The sequence below is a fragment of the Siniperca chuatsi genome, linkage group LG4 (genome assembly GCF_020085105.1).
Source record: "Siniperca chuatsi isolate FFG_IHB_CAS linkage group LG4, ASM2008510v1, whole genome shotgun sequence".
Classification (NCBI taxonomy): Eukaryota; Metazoa; Chordata; class Actinopteri; order Centrarchiformes; family Sinipercidae; genus Siniperca; species Siniperca chuatsi.
Window position 1 is genome coordinate 26,237,132 of NC_058045.1, and position 16,117 is coordinate 26,253,248.

The window sequence follows — 16,117 nt, forward strand, 5'->3', positions numbered from 1 at the left end:
TCTTCACCTCAGTTTCACATTTGTATTCTTTTTCTCATTTGTATGCACTGTAAGTAAGCCAAATTTAGGTTAGAAAAGGTGGCATACTTTGTTGTTACCTTGAAGAAAATATTTTATGGAAGTCTTATAAAACACAGAGTCTCTCACAGGAGTTTAAGCCTCCTCTGTCTCCTGTCACTGGCAGGCTCTTTACATCCAGTTGTAATGTCTGTGGTCCATGAAGCACTACGAAGCCTCTGTCCAGCAGCGCAGACAGTTAATACAAACGATAGTATCCCATCTGCCACTGCAAAATGAACCAATTTAAAGCAGAGTTTAAGTTCTGCAAACATTTCTTTGAGGAGCAGCTGCAACTCAATTTGATACATACTTATCATATCTATAATATCTTATCTTCTATCTTTAGCTTTTTCAGTCTAAATGTGTGCACAGTATTCCAGTTGACATATGTGTATTTAAATACACTGCATTTAATATATAGCTAATAACTCTGACCCATGGCTGTAGCCCTATAGTGAGAAACATTTTCTCTCATTTGTTCAGTCTTTTAATGTTACTAAATAAAATGAAAGAAACGGACACCCCAAAATCTGTCTGTTAAAACACAAAAGGGGCAGACAGTCAGTCTGAAGGTATTTAAACAATATTTTCACGATAAAGAGGCTGTGATGTCACTTGTACAAACCAAGTAGTATAATTCAACTGAGTGTCTAGAAATGCCAATTATTGTATTTTATTGCTATAAAATAAATTACTTGCCTGGGGTCCTATTTGATACTTCAAAGTTATTTAAGTACATTGATTTCCAGTACTTATGATACAAAAAACCCTTTCACGTTAATCACAATGCTCAGTGGCCGCAGACATCGCAGTTTTGTCTTTAATGTGAATTGATGTGATCTGTGCTTGATGTCATGAGCAAGCAGTTCTTAGTTGGCTTTATAAAACAGTTTAATCCTGGTTCAGTTTGTTAGGTTCATTCAAAACAGGCTTTTCACAGACTCGCCTACCTTTGAAGCTCAGACTAACCACACTGTACATTAGCTAGATGACATTTCTCCATCTCCACGTTCTTATTCTGTCGCCTTCTGTCCTTCACCTTTTCTTTATTTTCCTCCTTCTCCTCCAACCCCTCCTAATGTTGCCCCCTCACTTCCCTTTTCCTCTTCCTCCCCACCCTTAACCCTTCCTCTCCCTATCCAACATCCATCCCCCGCAGGAGGAGGACTCCCCAGACAACAGTGAGCTGAGGAGGGCAGAGAGCTCCCCCACACCTCTGAAAAGAGATCGCTCCTTCTCAGAACACGACCTGGCCTTGCTCCGTGGCGAGATCTTTCCTTCCCTCTCTGAGTCGGCCCAGCTGGGCGGAGCAGTCAGGCTAAGGGGTGAGAGGCCTCGGTCCAGGACGCTGACCGGCGCCAGGCCGCTTCCTAATCACAGAGGTCAGTATGTAACTATAGACTGATTATCCTTGGTAATAGTTCTTCCGTTTATTAAGGTCACTTCTGTATATAGAGCATTACACAAGGAAAATACCGTCTGATTTACAGGGCACTCATTTTTAGATCAAAGCTGGTCATGGAATTTCTTAAACATCACAGAAATTAGAGATTTCCAGCATTCCAAATAGGGAATATCAGCAAAATTGATAATAGAGTCTATTTGCGTCACACATTCATTAGATTGTGGTTTTTGACTCATCAGTTGTGGAAACCTTTTACAAAAATTACAGCATGTACCTCTACCAAGGCTCCAAATTCATTCAAATTTGTTATTTAAGACAATGTTAGAAGTCAGGATTTCCAAAGACAATCAAGCTGATTTTTGGAGAATAACTAAAAACTGTATACCTACGTCCTAGGAATATTAGGGCTTAGAATAAATTGTGGAAAATTTCAAGTTTAGTCAAATTTATTTTGTCAGGATAAACCCCTTGAGATGTATCATTTCATTTTCAAGGGGGCCCTACTAATGACCACTGAGTGACTCACCCTAATTACCACTGAGTTATTGCCATTTTAAAGTTGTAGGCAACTTGCCATGAAAGTTTTGTAGAATTCCGCAGACTAGCTTTGTGCATGTCATCTAAATTTGATTCACAGTGAAAAACACAATGGAATATGGCAGTCAAATAGGCCTTGCTTACAAACAGCTGTCAGTTAAAAGAAAATCATCTGACATATTGTAAAGACATGATTCACTTTTTTGTGGTTTTCCAAATGCGCCATGTATGAAAGTTCAGTGAAGATTAGACGAAATCAGTAAAAGGAGTGCTGAAAAAGCAAAAAAACAAAACAATTGTGGAACAGGCTTGGTCTATATAAAGAGGTACTGTTTGTGTTGGCCCAAGGCAGTGGTTCCCAAACTGGGGGATGGGCCCCCTTGGGGGGGCACAGAGCTATTGCAAGAAGGTGCACATGACCAGAGGAAAAAGGGGAGTGAAACAAAGTTGAATAGACCTTTTTCACGATAGACATTTTGACTCATCAAACACAGGCGCCACTAACAATATAATAAATTGCTGCTTTGCTGGAGCAGAGCCGTCATAATGTTATTAGATTCACCAAAATGTCTGCTTTGAAAAAGACCTATGAATGATTCATTTGTTAACAATAAAGACACACGAGTGCTCTGATTTTAGCAAGGCTATCGAGATTCAGGTTTGCAAGATTTATTCAGAAAGGAAAACATGTTAAGTACAAGATGAACTGGTGATGCTCAACAAGCAAACATGTCAGTCAAATCCAAGATATGAAGAAGCTCATCTTGCGCTTGAGTTCACTGTCAGTATAGCAGGAGAGCCTTGTGTCTTTTGAGTTTAACTTGCACACCAGAAACCAATGAGAAGCATGTGAAAAGAAAATGCAGTTCATGTTCTGGATAATGTTATTTAAATAATATGCTGCTTGGTTCCTTTTGTTACTAGTTCCCCCAATATTGTTAAGGTTGATAAAAAATGCACTGAGGAGGGGCATGAAGGTTTTTCAACTTCTAAAGGGGGGGTATGATAAAAAGGTTTTGGAATGATCCAAGAAAAATAATTTTACTTCAAGAATTGTGAGTAAAAACATTATAAATGAACACAGGGTGGCACTATTGACACTAAAAACATATCAGTTGTTCCAGTTTGCTCATGGCCTCACTTTCCACCAAATCTCATTGAAATCAAGCTGTCTCACTGTCACACTGTCATGATTTACTGGGCCACTTGAATAAAACAGAGCCAATGTAACATCTGTGCTTTTCCTACTATGACGAGTCGAAATGTCTCAAGTGAAAAAAGTCTGTTAGCTGCAATCAGTGTTCTTTCAGGCCTGGGTAGCATGCTGGATTGCATCATGATTTTGTATTTTTCATTTGCTCTACATTTAGCATAGCTATACACTTCTGCACTTCTGTTTCTTTTACAGTTCTTCTCAGTCTTCATTGACATTCAAAACTCAAATGCAGATAATAAAGCCCAACCAAACACTGCTGCAGCTCATTTAATTGGTTGGATTCTCCTATTTGGCTGAAATACAGATAATTAATGAGCTGCTGTAGTGTTTGCTTGCATTGAAAACCTGCAGACTCTTGGCCCTCTGTGGCAGGTGATTCACACTTGCTGCAGTTTTAATTCTCCTCCCACAGAAGGAGACACGGTGCCAGTTATACCACAGTACAGTCTGTATAGTTATACTCATATTGGATATTTTTACATGTAATTTGACCATAAACTGACATCAAACCCAAGCCCCCACAAACAGTTAAACTGAGAGCACTTAGATCATCGATACAGCGGCTACCAGTCCAAATACCCTTTTTAAAGATTCCAGCTCCTCTGCCTTGAGGCCTGGAAGGAAAGCAGTAGTGCATCAACTAGAAAGTCATGACAAAACCCAACAACTACTTACTAAAAAATTAAATGCTAAAAATGATACACGAGCCCCTTCCAGACCCCTTGTAACTATAGAATGTCTATTAAATTGAAAGTAAAATGTTTTTAAGGGTTTTATTTCAGCCTTCAAGGCAATAAATTATTCACTTGTTGTGGAGACATTATGTCCCCACTGCTTCCAATCTATCCTCAGTTATACCTCAAGCACCAACCTCCTTAAATTACTGTTACCTCACTGAAATAAGAGCTGAATAACTTTTCAGTCCGCCATGGTAAAGTCCTTACAGCCCTTGCTGACAGGGACTTGACAGGGATTACATCTGCCATGAAGCTGTTGGGAGTGTTGTGATGGATTCTAATCAAATATAAAGATGTGCTGATAAAGTCTAACTGATTGAAGGAGGGCAGAAGCTAATGGGTTTGAATTGTGTGTTGCACGTAAGCCACGGGGAGGATGTTATCCGTTTGATGGCCATGATCCATGCATAGCAGTCCATATCCAGAGGTAATTGTTTGAAAAGCAATCCTGTCTTCAATCCATTCTCAGTCTCTAGATGGCTGCAAGCCGACCCACGGCGCTGCATGCCACAAGCCTTAGACAAGGCCGAATAATAGCTGGATGGAGATTAAATATGTAGTACATGACTCTGCCAACAGGGGACTCTCCAGCCTTAACTGTGTGAATATGAGGATGTAAGCCTGTAAGCCCCGGCTGTCATCGGCAGCTGATCCAAATTATATGTGCTGATGTTTACCGGCCTGTTCCAGCCTTCCTCTCAGCCTGTTTACTTTCCATTAGAGCCAAATTGACACCTTCCATTTGCAGAATCGAAGAGGCAACCAGTGTGTGGTCTGATTTTAACCCCCTCCCACCATCGGTTAACTGAGCCTCTTCTGAGCTCCTCTTTTAGACCAGCCGCTGAGTAGACCTCTCACTGTGATCTGAGTTACAGATGTAGCAGGATGGGCTGAATCACTCCACTGAAATCAGATTAATAATACATGGCAGTGTTAGAGTCGATCGACAAACACTCTGAAGGGCTGAGATCTGAGACGGAGCTGAATGAAAGAGGCTGATGTGTAATTCATGGACTTGTTAGACTGGGATTTGTGGCTTCCTGTCATTCACTCCCTGATGCCGTCGTCATTTGATTCGGTCGTATTTATTTCCCCTTATAAACTCTCATTATTTCCTCCCTGTCTTTTTCACCTTTCATCTGTTTCCCCACCCCAGCTTCCTTCCCAGTTCATGGCTGGGTGCCGCCCTCTCCCGCCCGCCTGTCTCTGAGTTCAGTCGACGAGACCACAGAGGGATCAGAAACGATGTCTGGCTCCAGAGGTGGAGACGAGCACCAGTGGATGGTGAGTTAGAATCACAGTCGGCATCAGAGTTGGTCCATTGCTTCATGTGAATTCTCAGTGGTCCCACTGGTAATAAAAATGCACTGCAAAAATATTCATCCTACCAAGTCCGCTTTATCTATTATTGAGTCCTTGAGTCTAATTTTCTTGAAGTAGACACAGAGAAACAGAAACAGAATTTATTTTTGCAGAAAACAGCTGCCTGGTGCAGCTGGAGAGTAGTGAGACTAAACCAGAACAGTAAAGTTGTTGGCCATAAAACCAAAACAATGAGTTGAAAGATGCTAAAATGCTCAGTAGAGCTGAGGGGAACTGCAAAGTCCAATGGTAAATCACTACAAGCGACACCCTTCATATTAGACTTAATCATTTGATCGATCGTTATAAAAATATTGATTAGTGCAGCTTTAATGGTACCGAACTATGAACTACAATTTACAACAAGACCACAGAACTAAATATTATTAGCTTCACAAAGGCAGGACTTATAGCAGGGCTTGTTGTTGTTGTATTGTATTCCACTGGACATGTGTACCTAATAAACGGGTAACTCATTCTAATATCATTCCCGTCAGCTTTTAAATTCAGTCTTCAAGTCCCTCATGTATAACTATTACCAGCCTGCAGGGTTTTCTTTGCAGTGTTAAAAAGTTGAGGTGGTAACATCATCAACATATTTTTAAATGTTCCTGGATCCAAAGTTCAATATTCAAGCGCCGCCATGTTTTTATGAAGTTGCTAATTATTGCTGGCTATTTTTTCAGCAGTCAAATTCTCAGTGTGAAATATATGCACGATACAATTCCCTAAAAAATGCTTAAATTGGAACAAATAAAGTCGTTTTCATAAAATATAGACTACACATAATGCAATGTTTTGCCGTTGATAGATGTCAAATTAACTGTTGTGTGACACTCTGAAATCTCAGTCTACTGCTTGCTATAGACTAAACTATTGAGTGTTCTTTATGTAAAAAATGAGTGGACCGACTGATGGATCTCCTCTTCTGCTGTCGGTTGTTTTCAGGAGGAGTTCAGCCACCCTGTGGAGAGTCTCGCCTTAACAGTGGATGAGGTCATCAACGTGCGCCGAGTGCTGGTCAAAGCAGAGATGGAGAAGTTTCTTCAGAGCAAAGAGCTCTACAATAACCTGAAGAGAGGCAAGGTAACGGAGTGGAACTTCCCTCATTGCTGTTTCTCACTGTGCTGTGTTTACAGTAAATAGACTGTAACTGTGTATGTGTGTGTTTTCTCAGGTTTGCTGCTGCTGCAAAGTGAAATTCCCTCTCTTCTCATGGCCGTCTACCTGCTTACTGTGTAAAAGGTATCAAAGAAAACTTTAATCTCACGTGCCACGTTTATCTTTAAAGGCTGTTTGATGTTTGTTTCAGGGCCGTAGCCAAGATTCTAGGTAATACTGAACCACCACCACCATTCATATTTTATTTGTTCGGTTGACTGTTCATTGATATATTTTCTGTAAATCTGATTTCACCACATACTTATTTCAAAGCCTCTATACTGCCAAAATATTATGTTTTTCTGCCCTAAAAGTAGTCTAATATAAGTCTATTGAAATATAAGTCTAAAAATACTGTTCTTTTATTTATTTATATATGTGTGTGTGTGTGTGTGTGTGCGCTCTTTCTCACATTTCTACGTGCGATTCCCAGAGCAGGGCTTCAGAGCGAGTGCATGCACACGTCGTTAGAGCTTCAGCTTCCTGTGGTGCTGAAGATGATGCTGAATACACTTTACTATAACTCCATAATTGAATTGTCTGTAAACTGTGCTATATATTACAATTACATACATCACAAGGCATAAGTGTTGTAAATAACACAAAGACATTTTTTATACTTTGTCTACAGCTTTCAGCTTGTTGCCTTTTATAATTCCTGGGTGGAAGTTTAAGAAAGTAAACGACTGATTTAGCTGCTGCTCGACTCAGACGTCACTCTTAAGCTCACATTAAACCTAAAATGAAGCAGTTTTCGACAAGTTTCATGAATATGCACGTCATCTATTGTGAAATGTCATTCTGTCTTAGTCAGACAGTTTTAGACCTGCTGTATACAAGAAAAGAAGAAAGTCCGTAACCTGAAAATACACCATCAGGAAAGTTGCATTTCAGCCAGAAGAGCTGAAGATATTAGATGAGAGGAGGGAGAGGAGGACAGAAACTGGCAGACCAACTGTTGAATTTATTTGTGTGTAGTTTTATTTTCTTATTTTCTAATTTAAACACTATCTCTCATCTTACATCAAATATCACTTAATCACTTAATAAAAACTTAAATAAACAAAACATGTAGTTTTTGGTTCCTCCTGCAGGCTCTGGAGCTTGGAAATGGGGCCCTGCTATGTTGTTCAAACACAGACACTATCCTCTTAATTTTCAGATACTGTGTAAGCAAATGCCAGTGTTAAAAAAATCTAATATTTTGAATGAAGTTTTGCCTCATTTCTTTTAAACTCATTTTTAAACAGTTATACATTCATACATATTCCCTAAAGGGACATTAAAGGTTAATTACAGTTTATTACAACTTATTTTCATTGTTTTGTCCATCGTTTCTATTGTACTCACCAATGTAATTGCTGAAATCAGGGGACATTTGCTTTGCTACAACAAAGTCCAGTGTAGGCAGATTATCTAAACCACTTTATTTGGAGGTCAAATTGAATTGTTGGGTATAACAACTTTGATAATGGAGAGGAGTACCCACGCTAATTATAGTTACTGGTATTGATCAGCAGCCCACTTAAACCCCACAGATTTGTCATGGTCATTTTATGATACAAGCTAATAAAAATCTTCTTCTTAACCGTTTGATATTCGGGAATACAGGTGTATTGATTCATTTTTGTTTCTCTTTCAGATCTGTCTGCGGCTCCTGCAGTGCAAAGGTAATTTTAAGAACAGATAGTATGTATTAAGAAATGGCAATTCATCAAACACTTTCTGCTTTATTTTTAGGAGTATGGTTCTGTGCTTATTTGGCTATATATTGCTTTGTAAGTAGTTGATTTTAAATGGGATATTGTACCACTTGTTAACATGTTATTTGAGTTTGTCGTTCGTCTAGTGAAGTGGCTGGTATTTCTGTTGACGTCAATTCCTCTGTTGTTCTTTTGTTGGTTTTGATCTGTTGCCTCAGTCCCAGGCCGTGTTGGATGTGTGGGTCTGTGCTCTGTAGGTTTGAGATTTAGGCTGTTTGGATTTAGTGTGTTTTTTGTGATTCTAAATTTTGTGTGTAGTGCTGTTGTTTGTTGGGGTGCTGTGACTCATTTGTGTTGTGTAACCTTATTGTGGTTTGTCTTTATCGACTCTTTATTGTTTTGGTTATATGTTCATTTGTGACTGTGTGATTTTGTGTGACAGCTAATGATCGTGGTTATTTGTATAGTCCTTAGTGTTTGTGTATTTGAATCTGTTGGTTGTGCTTAGAGACTGTATAAATACTTTTCTAAAAGTATTTTACCTTCAAGTCAGCTGTGTCCCTTAACAGTACAGTTCTCTTTCTCTTCTCTTTTCTCTGTCTCATTGTTTTCCTCTTGTTATGCCTCTTCTGTGCTCCAGATGAAGATTCCCTCTAAGAAGATGGCCCATATTCCTGTGTACACTGTAGGCTTCCACAGCACTCCAAAGAGCCATGGATACAAAAGCCAAGTCTATAAGTGAGTGTGTGTGTGTGTGTGTGTGTGTGTGTGTGTGTGTCTATTGAGCCACCTGAGGCTGTCAGAGAGAGTCTGTTTTTGATTTATAATTTAGAAAATGATAAAAGCTGACTTAAAATAAGACATTTGTACATAAACACCCCGTGAGCCCAAACAGTTTCTATGACACTTGGTATAAGGTAATCAGTAAAAATAGATTTTGCAATGAAGAGCTAGCCAAAAAATAGGCAAAGATCATACATGACAAACATATAGGATAACAACATATAAGAAGGTATTACGATAAAAAGGGGTTAAGAAGGTATTATTATCATTATTATTAAAAAGGAAATAATAATGATAATAATACCGATTCTAAAATAAAAAATGTACCCGTTAACCACACACTTTAAACCCAACTAGCTTGCGAAAAAAGATATGTTTTAATCTGCTTTTAAAAGAAGACACTGTTGTAGCAGACCTTAGTTCATGTGGTAGAGAATTCCAGAGAGTAGCACCGTAATGACTGAAGGCACCTTAAGCTGATCAAAGATCATTTTATTGTTCAGTCCATGCATCAGACACTTTGGTTTAGAGCAGTGGTGATTTAAGTGACCGCTGATGTTCATGGTTATTTGGTGTATAAGTGTGAAGTCCCTAGTGTGGAGTGTGGAGTTCTCCCTAGGTTAGCAGGTGAAATGTTTACCATGTTCACAATCGCGTTAGCCACATAGTTTAGCATTTTAGCATGCTAGCATTGGCTAATTATCACTTAACACAAAGTACAATTAGTTTTGCAGGTACGTGTATTTGGTCATAAATCAAAGTATTGGACAAACATGATAGTGCTAGATGAAAAGTCAGAGGATCACCAAAGTTATTACAATTCATCCTAAGGGGGGCATGAATGTCTGAACCAAATGTCAATCCATTCAAAAGTTGTCAAAACATTTCACAAAAAAACAAATGTCAACCTCATGGTGGCACCAAAGGAAAAGTCAGGGGATCACCAAAGTCAGTAGGCGTCATCCTCTGAGGACCATGAATGTCAGTACAAGATTTCATGGCAATCCATCCTGTAGTTGCTGAGATATTTCAGTCTTGGCCAAAGAGGTGGATCGACAGACCGACATTGTCATTCCTAGAACCATAGTGTGGCCAGAATAATCTGAATGCTGTTATTGTAATATGGTACGGTGTAATGAACATTGAGCCTCGAGGGCCCACTAGCAGGGCTCTGTCCCTTTATTTTTGTTCTGCTATATTTGACTATTTACTGATGCTGAGGAGGCTATTTATTAACTTTTACCCATCTGAGGGCAGTGCAACTAATTTGCCTTTTTGTGTGTCATTTCCAAAGTTCACTCAAGGTAAAGTTGACTTGACATTTGGATGGACTCCTAGCTTGTGACACAGACACTCAGGCCCAGTTTCCCCACAATCCTTTCAGCCAGTCACTATGCTTGTTCAATCCAAGGACAAATGCACACCTCAGGTTAGGAACACAGGTTAAATCTATTTAAGTCTGCCCCTCCCTCAAGCCACTGATTGCTAACCTTCTCCATTCTAAGCAGAAACAGCCTCCGTGCTTACCTCAACCAATCGCAGATTGCCTACTCAATCCAATCACCAGCACCTACCCCCCTCATCCTTTTGTTATATAATCAGTGCAGGCCTCTAAGCGGCTATTATGTAATAATTACCCAGCTGTCATTAATATCCTCACTCCTTATGCATGTGTGAAGACAGACATGGAAGTTAGAGTAAGAGATGAACAGACAGAGCGATGGAGCGAGTGAGCTAGACAGTGAGTTGTAGAGAGAGAGAGAGAGTATGCAGGCACGGTGTTATGCTGATCTGTTGTCATCACGACTGTGCAGCTAAGGACAGAAATAGGTTTTATAACAGCAAATGTTAGTGTTATTTTAATCAGAAAAGATGACCTTAATCTTTTCGTTAGTGACTGTGATGGCCCCACAGCACCGCAGCATGTCTTTTTGACAATTTATCATGTTGTGTTTATATAAAATAAGCTTAGAAAGGCAAACAAGATAACATCCAGCTTATTTTTTCCAGATGATCACCTGTTTTTTTGTGAGAAATGTGTCTGTTTATCTTGTGAACAGTCAATATTAATCAGTTTGTATTCCATTTTAAAATGCTGACCAACAAACATTAAAGATTAAATTATAAGTGGCACAATTAACTCAGTGAACAAGAGAACAGAAGAATAAGACATGAGGAAGAAATTACATAGTGGCTGTGTAAGCAAATGCCAGTGTTAAAAAATCTAATATTTTGAATTAAGTTTTGCCTCATTTCTTTTAAACTCATTTTTAAACAGTTATACATTCATACATTATAATATTCATGCTATTGTTTTTTATGGTTTATATATAACAAGGGGAAAAATAAAATAAAATTAGGGTATAGTCTAAATTTCTTGTTGATGATCATCATAATCCAAGAGCCCTTCTCACAGGAAAATTCTGTATATTTACACATAACTAAACGCCATTTTTGGTCCCTCTGTTTGATAAAGTTTGGATCATGTGGACTCCAAGGCAAGGTAAGGGTTAATCCTAACCCTAAAAAAAAAAGGTTAAACTTAACTAAATGTAACTTAATGTAGCTGAGTAGAAATTTGGTCAATTTGGACAAATCTTTAGATTCGTAATATTGTTACAATAATAGGGCCATCCGTCATGGCAACTTTATTTTCTCAGACTTAAATAAAAACTGCTAAGTGAGATCTCTGCTATGAATTTGTTCCATACATTGCTGTCAGTCAGAAGTAACAGTAAAACTCTATTGCTAGGTTTAGCCTGTGCTACTGTATTCATATAAGATATAAAACCTTTTCAATCCTCCGTGTCCCCCTGCAGGTCCCTGCGCAGCTTATCCCGCCGCTCAGTAGAGGAGGAGTTCCCCCACCTGTATGCTCACGGCTGCACACTGCGCGACATCTGCGCTGAATGTACCAAATTCATCGCCGATGTCATTTCCTCCAGCCGCCGGAGCCTGGACATCCTCAACAACACTCCCAAGAGGGAGGCCAAAACTGCTGCTGCTCAGAGACCACAGCTGCAACGTCAGTCCCACCTCGAGACTTGTCCTCAACCACACCCTCCCCAACCTGACCCTCAGTGTCACCCTCCACCTTACCCACAGTCACAGTGTCACCCCCAGCTCCCTCCCCAGTCCCATCATCAACAGCAGCGGCTTCATGCGTCATCGCCATCTCCTTCGCCGCAGCTCCACACCAAGACCATCAACAATGTGAACTACACTACTACACTGTGCACACACACACACGCGCAGAAAAAGTAGGGTTCTTAAAGGGTTCTAGTGGTTACGTGCACATCAGTAATGACTCAAAGAGCCATCTGATTGGTTCAAATAAATAGAAATAATGAGTGAGAATACATAATTCAGTGAGGGTCCTTCTTTAAATATTGCTGGGTTGGAGCATTAAATGCGTTATTTAACGGTTACCTAAAAAACATTTTCTGGAGCTGTGTAGAACCCTTTGTAGTAAAACTCTAGCGACTCTAAACCACCATCACCTCACCTATCATCCAGTCCCCAACTACATTATCTTCCATATACCACCATGTCACCCACAAACACACACACATGCACAGAGCCCCCCCTCATCACTTTATAAGGTTTGACTAAGAAGCAGTTCTGCCTTATCTACAGCACCATGACTTCACTCCCTGATGCTCACAGCTGCTGGAAGGCAAGCATATGGGAGGAGAAGGCAGATGAGGAAAGTACTGGTGGTTGGGGGAGTATACACTGTGAGAGAGAAGGTAGAGGTAGAGTTGGGTGGTGTTAGTTTGAGGAGGAATAAAACTGCGCGGCATAGAGTCAACATGTAACCCTAGCATTTTAGCTCTCTGTGGTTGCCTTGTTTTTGTCATGAATGTAACTTAGAGACACAGAAACAGAATTGTAAAATTATAAGCTTGTACACAGCATAATAACATTTATTTTTAAGCATCCAAAAGGGGATTTGTAATGAGTGGCTGCTGCATAACAAGGCCTCTTTGCATTTTAGGCATGCCTGTAAAGTCCCAGGTACAGCTGGATGAGGTATGATAGTGGCGACACTGTGAATGTAATGGGGTAAAGCTGCAGACTGCACCTTTAACTGACGCAGCATAATGATGCTGATGTGAGAAGAGCAGATGAAACTCCCGCCTCTCTCACTCCCCATGGACGCTTGCAATCTGCTCTGGTTTTGTAAACACTAAGTAAACCTCAACTGCAATAAAATCTAATGACAAACACGACCAGTGCTGCGTCTGTGACTGTTACTGTTCACTTCTGCATGCTGTGTTCAGCTGTTCTGAACAGCTTCAGTGGTTACAGAGCTGCACATCATAAAGGGCAACATAATGTTGTATATTTAAGTTGTTTTTTTCTGAGTAATAATTACAATGGACAGGGGAACTAAGCAGGCAAGTTGTCTTGATTACAATATAGGTAAATGCTGGCTACGTTAGCAGGATGAAGTTAGATAGTATATACAGTATAGTTCCTTAATGTGAAGCTGCATGGCTGCAGATTCTTTACATCCATCTGTTTTCCTCTCTGTTTTTCAGTGGAGAAACTGGAAATGAATGTCAAATTCCCAACATCTGTACGGTGCTCTTCCTGTCAGGGGCATGCGTAGAAAATCCAGGTGCTCTGACAGCAGTGCAACCCCAGCAATCTCTAATAGGACCGTCTCTTACCAGCCCCAGGCCCCCTGAATCATTAAGATCCAAGCTTTATAGTACACTAGTATGTGTTGCTGTGTTCTTCAGGTGGAGGCTACCAACCCGAGTGTGAGGCAGATTAGGAACAGTTGTTGTTGGGATCATAGCCTGATGATCAGACTGAATTGCCATATCGTTTCACTTCAATTATTCAGCCAGACATTGTGTTCATGTCAGCCAATTTTTCAGGGATGGGGCTACCGATCAGTAGGAACAGTTTTTTTTGGCAATTGTATGCCTTTAGTGGCTAGGTGACAGTAGAGGGATCACAGGAAATGGAGAGATGGAGAATGACATGTAACAAGCATGTAGCTCGGTGGCTACCGAGCTATGAAGGAAGATAACGTCCCCATTCTCTGATTGGTCAACTGTTTTTCTAACTGCTGGAAACAGCCGTCAGTGAGCGCAACTATTTGATTCACTGAATCAGAAGATGTGGTCTGCAAGTCAGAGGTCTGTAACCAGGCTAACGGGATTAAGATTTCCTATTGTATTTCTCACATCTGGGCTCATTAACCTGTAAACAAACAAGTTAAGTTTACCATTACTAAACTCCTCAAGATCCTTTACACAAGATAGGGTTCTCTTTTTATTTCTGTAGTGTAACAAGGGAACAGGTAATGTTCTGCTAAATACACTCAGTTATCACTTTATCAGGTCCACCCAGCTAAAACGAATGCAGTGTAATATAAACAGTAAAACAACAGTAAATCCTACCTGATGTTCAGTGTGTTTTAGAGATATGTTGATTTAACTGTATGGTCAATTTGGAGGCTGTAGTTTATGGTGTTGGTGAATTGTATAGATTTATACTGACATGTGTTTCAAATATTATGTCTGCCTGGAAATGTCTGCCAGTCTCACGCAGCACTTCATCTCTTTATATGTAGAAAGAGCTATTCCAACATGCAGGTTGCAGCAGCGGAGCTCTTGTCATAGAAAATGAATGGATGTGAATTGACCGCTTGGTAAAATGCTCACAGATGTGACTCTGCCACAACATCGCTGGTGGTGAAGAGCAAAGGCACATGAAGCGTGTTGCGGCTCCGCTGGAGAGCAGAACTGTGAGTGCACAAGAGTGTATTTCTCCGCATTGCAGCTTGGTGTTACTGTTAAAAATGACGTTAAAAAGTTAAAATCCTTGGAAGAAATGTTTTTTTTTTAAATTCAGTGAGTCAGGAATCTTACTGCTAAGTGACACCTGGTAACCATGTGATCATCTACATTAGGCTACATCAAGCAAATCTGGGTAGAGGAATTGTATTAAATGCAAGAACTTCCCCATTATTGTATAAGCAGTAAGAACCAAAAGACTTTTTCCTTGTTACATATTATTTTGTGATCACTGGAAAACAAAACATTTGAACACAAGTGGCCTGAGGGATTTGCGGTCGTTTCATTCTGATATTGAAAGGCCAGAGAAGACATACTTGTCATTAGCTCTATAAAGTTTTCTTGTGGCAGTGTTTTATCATCTCAGCGTCGCAGCCCTGATTTTCCTGTGATCATGAAATCATTGTTCTGTGACACAATACATTTGTTTTGACATCTTATGAATGAAAACTGCTTTCTAAATTTGGACACTAACTTGGTTCAGATTAGAGGTAATACAGCAGATGCTTAATGCAAATGCATCTTAGACTTATAAAACAGTTTCATCTTGACAGTTTGCTTTCATGAGAGTTAAACTCACCAACAGAGCAGTTCTACTGACTTTTCACTGATGGGAATGGCATTAAACCCCCCAGAATATGAAAACAAAGGCTATAGCAGGCAGCAGTATCCATTAATAGAGACAACACATGAGTGAACTTAAGAAGGCTTTGCCTCCAGTCAGTGGATCTATAATGCTCTATGGACGCCCCGCCTCTGTCATCATGAATAAATAATCTACAGGTCTACATGTCTATTGGCTGTCTGCGTCTGTCATCCGGCTCTGAGTTCACTCTTGAGACAGACAAGCTGCGTGAAGACAGAATGAATTACAGAGAACGAAACGGGAAGTTGGGTGATCATACTTTCAAAATAAAAGCGTAAACCGTATCCACCTCGTTGTGTAGTCATTAACCTTTGAATGCTATTTACGTGTATTCACTGGTCCACCTGCGATGAATGCATGTCTGTCTCTCTCTTTACCGCTCCAGGTTCCAACATACCCTTATGAGGTGCACATAAGTGGACTCATTATATTTTCAAATATTTTTTTTATGTAGGTTGTAATATTTGCATTTTCTGTTTCTTTGTTTCTCGACTTAGATTACGCAAGTGCATACAGCAAATGCCTTTACATTGGTCCAATAGTCTGCATCATTTCTGGGAGAACAATTTTTGCAGTTGTGTTCATTTTGGTCGTTTTTTATACTCCAAAAATTTAGCCCAAAACAGATGTCGTGGTATTTTATGTTGAAAGATTTGAACGGATGCTCTCTTGCTTTGTTCTTGCTAACCTTCCA

General features: G+C 39.9%; 1 protein-coding gene across 2 annotated transcripts in view; it reads left to right on the top strand.

Annotated features, from left to right (window-relative positions):
- Window positions 1-13,196, top strand: part of spire2 (spire-type actin nucleation factor 2) — a 32,366-nt gene extending 19,170 nt beyond the window's left edge. Inside the window, exons 9-15 of one of the 2 annotated variants that reach the window (XM_044194341.1) lie at window positions 1,220-1,442; window positions 5,112-5,239; window positions 6,266-6,403; window positions 6,495-6,562; window positions 8,121-8,148; window positions 8,822-8,919; window positions 11,784-13,196. In XM_044194341.1, the coding sequence (XP_044050276.1) occupies window positions 1,220-1,442; window positions 5,112-5,239; window positions 6,266-6,403; window positions 6,495-6,562; window positions 8,121-8,148; window positions 8,822-8,919; window positions 11,784-12,228 (1,128 nt within the window). In that variant the 3' untranslated portion in view covers window positions 12,229-13,196. The other variant, XM_044194342.1, reaches the window with a different exon arrangement.
- The last annotated feature ends 2,921 nt before the right edge of the window (window positions 13,197-16,117 follow it).